The sequence below is a fragment of the Lolium rigidum genome, chromosome 3, assembly GCF_022539505.1.
Source record: "Lolium rigidum isolate FL_2022 chromosome 3, APGP_CSIRO_Lrig_0.1, whole genome shotgun sequence".
NCBI classification, from domain to species: Eukaryota; Viridiplantae; Streptophyta; class Magnoliopsida; order Poales; family Poaceae; genus Lolium; species Lolium rigidum.
The window spans coordinates 200,557,140-200,565,488 of NC_061510.1; the positions used below are offsets into that span (position 1 = coordinate 200,557,140).

The 8,349-nt window shown below is 48.7% G+C and overlaps 1 protein-coding gene across 1 annotated transcript; it reads left to right on the top strand.

Moving 5' to 3' along the window:
* The first annotated feature begins 3,066 nt into the window (after window positions 1-3,066).
* Window positions 3,067-7,625, top strand: LOC124702892 (protein WVD2-like 4). Its single transcript, XM_047235063.1, has 9 exons — window positions 3,067-3,299; window positions 3,385-3,616; window positions 3,702-3,760; window positions 3,856-3,914; window positions 4,131-4,208; window positions 4,302-4,383; window positions 4,472-4,543; window positions 4,626-4,733; window positions 6,887-7,625. The coding sequence occupies exons 1-9, from the start codon at window positions 3,072-3,074 to the stop codon at window positions 7,334-7,336; spliced, it is 1,368 nt and encodes a 455-aa protein (XP_047091019.1). The 5' UTR covers window positions 3,067-3,071; the 3' UTR covers window positions 7,337-7,625.
* The last annotated feature ends 724 nt before the right edge of the window (window positions 7,626-8,349 follow it).

Genomic DNA, 8,349 nt, shown 5'->3' on the forward strand with positions numbered 1-8,349 from the left:
GTGGCAAACCTTCCACGGCTGCACGGCAGCTGCTCGACGTGGGGGCTTGCCGCGCGCGTTCCAGACGGAGGCGGTCACCGCGGCGGCGTGCATCCGCGCGGACGACGCCGAGGGTTCCAGGATGCGAGGAAGGGGGCGGCGGTGCGCCTCGTTGCCGCGGACCAGAAGGAGGCGGTGCAGCCGGCTGGCGGACGTCGGAGAGGCGACGGTAGCGGGTTCCTGCGGCAGATGCGACGGCATCAAAGGCGAGAGGAGGAAAACGGAAGGGAGGGAGGGGGTAAGGATGTCCAGGAGGGGCGCGGAGTTACCAGGAACACGCTGGCGTGGTCGGGCTGGCCGGAGGAGGAAAGTGGTCGCCGGAATCGGGGAAGAACGCCGCCAAGGATGGAAAGGGGAACGGCGATTCATGGTCGATTGGAGCGGAGCTAGATCGATTCACTGTGCCAGGAGATAGAGGACAACAAGGCGCACCCTTCGGTGTTCTCATAATAACGCGGGGTGGTCGGAGATGGCCGTGGGACGACGAGGTGGTCGCGGCGGTTTTCTCCGTCGTTTCACAGAGAAGGAGAGAGGGGAAGACACGGCGGCGCGAGAGGGGGAAAAGGAGCGTCTAGGGTTTGGTGGCTAGGGTTTGCACAGAGGGGTAAAAAGGAGGGGAGGGAGCAGGTGAGAGGGGAGGACCACGGCGACCACGCACATGGCGTGCTTCGTCGTGCTGGGGAAAGGAGATAGCGACGGGGAGAAGAAAACGACACAAGGAGCTCCTCTCGTGGCCGAAACGGTATGGCCGCGGTTTGGGCCGATGCTGGGCCGCGCGGGAAAAAGTGAAAGAGGGAAAAAAAGAGAGAGGTGCTGGGCCAGAAGAAAGGGGGAGGCCCAGGGGGGTGGGGTTAGGTTTTTGGGGTTTTTCCTTTTCTCCTTTTTATTTAAAACTCGTTTTCAAAATTGAATTTGAATCAAGGTGAGGATGAGATTCAAAATAGTTTTACAGAAATAGTCATTACTTTTAATCAAAACAAAACTCATTTTAACCCAAATTAATTGTTCAACAACTTATTTATAAAATAGGAAAATGAGATGGGGGTTAGGGTTTATTAGATAGAAAGGAGAGATAAGGGTTTATTAAAACCATATGAGAGAGGAAAAAAGGAGTTAGAGTTTTATAAAATAATTTTATTTGGTTAAAACATGGATGAGATGATGCATGATGTTATGATGATGCATAAAATAAAAAGAACAAACAAGATCTAATATGGGGTTTTCCGAGGCCGTTACAAAGTCGAACCGCCTCCGCTGAGACGCGTTGACCGGGCCGACAATCTCGCCGCACTAGCGACACCAGATCGTCGCCCAAGCCACCAAGGACAACAACTTCGCCCCATGAAGATGCCACCTGCTGTGGATTCCGAGGCCGCCGCCCCGACTTGCAAACATCCTCTACTCGGAGCCGCCTCCCCGACATCCACCAATCCGACGATGAGAGAACCACAAGCCAGCAACTGAACAAGCCCTCCTAGACGACGCCTCCAAGAAGGTCGCGACGTAGCCGACGCCATCGCCCGCCCGAGAAACCGGGGCTAGGATTTCTCCCGGAGAGGCGAAACCCATAAGTGTATGAATGGAGCTCCACAGCCAACGCCTCCAACAAGGAAGACGGCACGACGAATGTGCCGCCGCAGCCTGCACGGACAAAGTCAATGCTAGAACTTTCGCTCGGAACTCCAACACACCACCAAGGGCGCGGCAAGCACGGGTTCCCAACATCAATCTCCACCGAACAACACCCTGGCACGCGTATGCTGAGCACCTCAAGCTCCAACGGCCACGGCCACCACAAACGGCAGGCGAGAGATGCAAGAAGGAGCCGAGGTCCGACGACCATGGCCATCCACCGCAACACCATGCCGGCGGCCACCCATCCCGGGGCCGCCGCCCGGCATCCACTCGTCGAAGCCAAACCGCGGGGGCCGGATGCGGACTCGGGTCCGAGCGCCGCCAAACCACCCCGCCCGCTCGCAACCAGCAGCGTCGCTGCACCTTGTCGGTGCAGGCCAGCCCCGCTCACCGCAGAACAGGCCGCCGTCGCACGCCGCGGCCAGCTGCTGACCACCCGCGCGCCAGCACCGGCCACCGGACGACGGGCCATTGGGCCGCCCCCCAACGCACCGCGACGCCACCTCACCGCCTGAGCGGCCGAGGCACCGCCGCCGAGACCAACTGTTGCCACCGCCGCCCCGAGAGAACACCGTCGACGAGCAGGTTTCCGGGGCCGCCGCCCCGGCTTTCCCGCGCCGGACAAGCGCGGGCTCCTCCGCTCAGGGGCCCAGCGTGGTGCCCGCTCCCTTTGGGAGACGAGCGCCGCCACCACCGCGGCAGGATCTAGCGGCGACGGCGGCGAGGATGGCTGGAAGGAGCCCGACGGCTAGGGTTTCGAGGTCGCCCCCGGGTCGCCCGCTCAGGAGCGACACGGGTGCCTTTTTCCTTTTCCCTCATGACTTGTTAAATCACAGCAAGCAAGCACCAATAGTAAAGAGTTGCTGCGGTTTGCGGCATTCACATCCTTCCAAATCCCCAACACCTTGATAGCTGTAGGACAGTTGCGTAACCCAAGGAGGGACAAAACCGTCCAGAAGCAACCGCGGCGTGTACGTGCAGTCGTGTGTGTGCTGCACAGTCACCGGGGTGGAAGGTACACGTCGTCTCGTCTCGCCGTCCGTCTCCTCCGAGTGCGAGTCCAGCCTCCCTCACTACACCAACTCGCCCCCGGACGCTCCCTCCTCTCTACACTAGTACTACTGCCCCCGCCCGCGCCTCCTCTCCCTCTCGTAGCCACACCAGCAGCAGCAGCAGCGAGCAGTGGTTGGGTGGGTGGTTGCCCTCCCCTGCTCCTCCTCTCCGCCCGCCCGCCCGCCCGCTCGCCACTGTTCCTGGGCCCGTCCGCGCGCCCTGCCGCGATGCCATCCCCGCTCCGCCACTGACCCCGCCGCCTCTTCCACTTCCATACCAGCGGCACCGCCGGATCCTGCGGCCGTGATCCGGGCCGGATCTTGGCGCGGATCTGGGACGCGGGGATGGAGGGCGACCACGACGAGGGCGCGGCTGAGGCGGCGGCCGCCGTGCCGAATGGGCTTGGAGGGGAGGACTACGTCGTCGTCAAGGCCGGCGACCAGGATGGCGCCGTCGAGGCGGTCGCAACGGACGGAGGTGATCATCAGGAGGATCTCACTGGCGGGGAGGTGGCGGTTGGATCTGCCACCGCTGTGCCAACTCCCGAGGAGCCGGCCATGGCGTCTACCAAGGTAAATCCTCTGTCGCGCTGTTTGGTGGTGCGTGCGTGCTGCTGCATTGCTGCCGGCTAACGTTGTCTATTCTTGTGCGCACAAGGCTGGATCCAAGGATGCCACCGGGAAGAAGAAGGGAATTCAAGCCAAGGTACAGAACGGCAAGGTGGCGGCGGCGGCCCCGCGGGGGAAGAAGCCCGGCCTGTCGCAGAGCGCCTCCTTCCCTGCCAGAGCGACGGCCGGTGCCAAGAAGGCTGCCACCGTGACGGCGACGCCAAAGCAAGCCAAGCCGGAGGGGAAGGGTGCCGTGCCCAATGGATCTGCAGCAGCGACTGGTTCGTTTTCGGCTTGTTATCATCTTGGTTCTGACAGAAGGTTGCTGTTGGGGTTACTTATTACAGAATTGGGATGATATTCCAGGACGGGGCACCGAAAAGAAGGCGAATTTGGCTAAGATGCATCCTGCTCGTCGATCCATGGTACGCACCCGTCTCACTTACTTACTGGGTAACCAAAGTCTGTACATTTTAGATGCATTGTACTGAACTTGGTTTCATTTTTTCCTTTGGCATAGCCAGTGAAGCCTGAATCGGTGGACTCAACTCCAAATGATGCTTCTTCTGAAGTCCAAGAGTAAGTTCTCTTACTGCAAACCCACATTATAGGTCATCTTTTTCTTTCTTTCTTGCATTTGGATTTGCAATTTCGGTCATTGCTTAATCTGTACCCAGTTATCAAGGCTTTAATCCACTGCAGTGTTGGACTAACTGATCAGTGGCATAAAGGCATTTTTTTTAATCAGGTCTTGTTGTTTTCTTCCGCTGAAATGTTTGTGACATTCCTTAACAGGTCAAATGAGAACACTACTAAACCTTACAGGGAGTCGCTTCCAGCAAAATTGGAGGATGATGTGCACTCCACTACATCGTAAAGCCTTCTTTTGTGTTCATATAATTGCTTGTCAGTTATTTTGTGCTATGATGTTAACACAGAATGCTGTCATTCGGCGTTCCGTTTCAGGAGCACCAATACTCAACGCAAGAATGCTGCTGCCTCTGGTTTTAGTTTCCGCTTGGAGGAGCGTGCTGAGAAGCGTAAAGAGGTTATCAACTAACAGAGCCATTGTGTTGATAAATAGTTGCATGCCTGTTTGTATTTTCTCTAAGCATGCATTCATGTCTTACTTTCAGTTCTTAAAGAAGCTTGAAGAGAAAGTTCATGCCAAGGAGCTTGAACAAACGAATTTGCAGGAAAAATCTAAGGTGAGAGCTGCTTTCGTATTGTTTATGTCAAATCTTTTGAACACCTGTATGATTTGATTCTAAGAATTGGTTCATTACTCAGGAGAGCCAAGAGGCCGAGATTAAACGGCTTAGGAAGAGCCTGACATTTAAAGCAGCACCTATGCCAAGCTTCTACAAGGAGCAGCCTCCTAAAGTTGAGTTGAAAAAGGTACTTATGTCAATTTACGTTAAATGCTGATGTTTCTTATCTATTCCATGTTAATAGTCTCATATGGTCCAACTGCATCTGATTTCTCTATTTCAAAGCACCAAGCACATATGGTTTGATAAGTTTGACGTTTGTTGTGAGTAGTCTTATGATTCTAATGTTTTTGCTAGAATAATGAAGAGGTATTACCAACTGCTTGTCTCTGGTCTGCAGTTCCAATTTTTTGTTAGATGTTCATTGCAAAATGCTTATGGTGGTTATAGAAGGTGAATATATGAATACTAGACAAGAAATCTCGCATAGCTAGCCGTGGGTTACGAGATGATAGCATAGCAGAATGTAACTAGACTATGTTTTTGTCTTCCCATTTGCGACGTGCTATTTTTTTTTACTTGTTTGAGAAGATGTATATGTGAATAAATGTTTAGGGATCCAGTAAAGTGGATGTATTCCATACAATGCACTGATATATTCGAGAACATGTTCCTTTTGCTGCCATGCTTGTTAAAATTCAGGCGCGATGCTTGGGTAGCAAATTTGAGTGTGATTTAATTCAAACCAATATCTGTGATGTAGAATATATTTTATGTAGTGAGTGCTCCTGTTAAGATGCATAACTTGTTAGAAGCTTACTCAAAATACATAATTTTATGGGCATTATCTGCACAGGCTTGCTTAAAGTTAAAATACATGATTTTAGGTATACTTGGTTAACCATTTCCGGAGGGATTCTTCATGTAGCTGTATTCATTTTTGGTATGCTTGCCCGTACTCCCTAATCTGAAAATAACTTCACTAGTTAACCATTCTCAGAGGGCTTCTTCATATAGCTATATTCATTTTCACTGGTTACTCATTTTTAAATATTGATAAAACATTAGTACACCCATGCCATTTCGTCTGAATGTTACTAGCTCGTAGATAGGACCTAACACATACTCCCTCTGTTAGGGATTATAAGGCCTGAGGGCCAATTTGCTAAGACCAAGAAAGCCCATTACCTCTCCCATTAATTAGTGCATGGACCAATAGTTTTGCATGCATGGAAGAAGAGAGAAAAAGAAGGACATGCATTGGATGAGAAAGGCTAATAAATGAGATGAGCCTTATAATTCCTAACATTTTCAAAAAGATCTCGGGCCTTATAATCCCTAACGGGTGGAGTATCTATCTGCGCTCATCATTGAACTTCAAATGTTAATAAAGAATATTTACTGCATCACATATAAGTGTTCTGGGTGCAGCATTGAAATGAGTATGCGAATAAATGTTAAAACATCCAGTAAACCAGATGTATTGTAGTCCATAGTGCACTGATACATTCGAGAACATGTTCTGTTTGTTGCCATATCTGTGTTGTAATCCGGTGCTTTAGCAAGTAAATTCAGGTGTGACGCTTCTTCGCAAATTCGAGTGTGCTTTACTTCCAACTAAGTTCTGTGTTGTAGAATACATTTTATTCAGTGAGTGTCCTGTTAAGACACCTAATTTGTTAGAAGCTTACACAAAATGCATAATGTAATGATGCATTATCTGCATGGACAAAACATCAACGTTAAAATGCATAATTTAAGGTATAGTACTCGCAATAGGTATGCTTGCCGGTACTCCCTATTATGAAAATAACTTCATTGGTATTTCAGGAGGGCTTCTTAACATAGCTCATTTTGTTTGCTTTGCTTTCTATTTCGTACTTGCTCATTTTCAAATTTCAACACAACATTACCTTTATACCCATGCCAAGAGTACCTGTGAATGTTTACTAGCTTAGACAGGACCTAACGCATTCAAAGATTAATTTATAAAATCTTTGCTGCATCACGAATAGCCTGCAGGTCTCTTGGTTTATCTGCCAAGTGAATAATGGATCAATAGTTTTGTTGCTAATTTAGGTGATTAGGTTTATGATACGATCATGAGTCATACATATTTCAGGTTCTAATGACACCTCCAATTTATGTAATGGATCTACAAACTAAGATTAAGCTCCTTATTTGTTGATGTTCAAGTAATTTTCCTGTGTGCTATAGTGTATATCTGCTCGTCTGTGTAGGATGTTCAAAGTGTTCCGGTCATGTCCTGATTCTGTAAATATTTTGCTGTGCTACATTAGTAAACATGGCATGCTGAAATAAACTTGTGGCGTTTTGCAGATTGCACCAACACGTGCTAGGTCACCAAAGCTTGGCCGGCACAAGCCAGCCAGTCCAGCTGCTGCTGCTTCTGTAGATGGCTCTGTCTCCTGTGAGAGCCCACGAAGCACAACTAATCCGGGCAAGGTAAACAAAGGTGTGGAAAACAACAAACCTCGGGTTGCTGCTAGGAAACCTGTCCAGAGATTGGTCACAAAAGCTCCTCCCCCAGCATCTGCCACTGCAAAGGCTGAAACAAGACCCCTCACTACAAAGCAGAAAACCTCGAATACAAAACCTAAAGTATCAAAACCAAAGGTAGAGCAGTTGCAAGATAACCAAGTCGAAATCCCCCCTGCAGAACCTTCTGTCCTGGAAGAGCTGGCTGCTGAACAAAGTGTTGAAGATGTGACAGTACTTGATCCGACTGCCCCTATGGTCACTTCAAACGAAGTACCCATCCAAGATTGATCTGTTGTGCATTTTGTTATTTACTTCCTTCTTGCAGTCCTGTGAATAGTGAGGTGTGTGCTTCATGGAAAGTTGAATCGCTCAAAGTATGGTGGAATTTCTATTTTCTGGAGTAGACGTCTTTTTCTTTTCTTCAGCTTGTCATTGAGCATGTCATGTATATTGTTTGATAATTTCTTCATGCTTAATTTTTTTGAGGTCTTGTGTATATTGGATTTGCACGTCAATGGGCATCCTAGGATTGTTGCAGAACATGAATGCAACTTGTGAAATTCATTTGTGTTTAGAAGTCTGTATTCCTCTTGTCTTTTGCCTTATTAATTGTGTTTTCCAGTTTCATACATCAGCTGGTCCATATTCCTTGGTTAGTTCCAAGAGCAACTCTAGGCAGAACACCTTATCCCGTGGCCCTTAAAAACGCGGATGAAGGGCACGGTGAAGGCGATTTAAGGGTTGAAAATACGTGGTGCATAAGGAGATGGTAGAAGTTTTAATGTCTCTTTTTATGGGGTCTACTTTGCGCTACACATTTTCATCTCTTAAATCGCGTATGCAACATTTTTTGCATGTATGTGTGAGAAATGCAAATATGATGGCAATATAAACTAAAATTTTAATATTTTAAACATCACACATTACAGCAATAATCCAAATTACATCAATAGTTCAAATTCAAATAATTAAATAAGTAAGGAAAGTTTTGGAATACAAATAATGGTTCAGATCACACATGAATGGATATGAAATGAAATAAATAGAAGGGGCGCACTATCGACCATGCATCTGCCAATGGTGTTGAATGTGACCAAGCTGGAGTTAATCGTGGGTTTAGGGTTTAGAGTTAATCGTGGGTTTCAGAGTTCTCAATGTGACGGCATGACTCAAGAAAAGCTTAAATTCGACCAGGTTTCTTGTTGGTTTCACACGGGTACCAACATTGTCAAAGAAGAACTCCAAATCGAAATCCCTCTCATCCTCGATGATTATAAGAATCACACAAAGGTCATGACGTC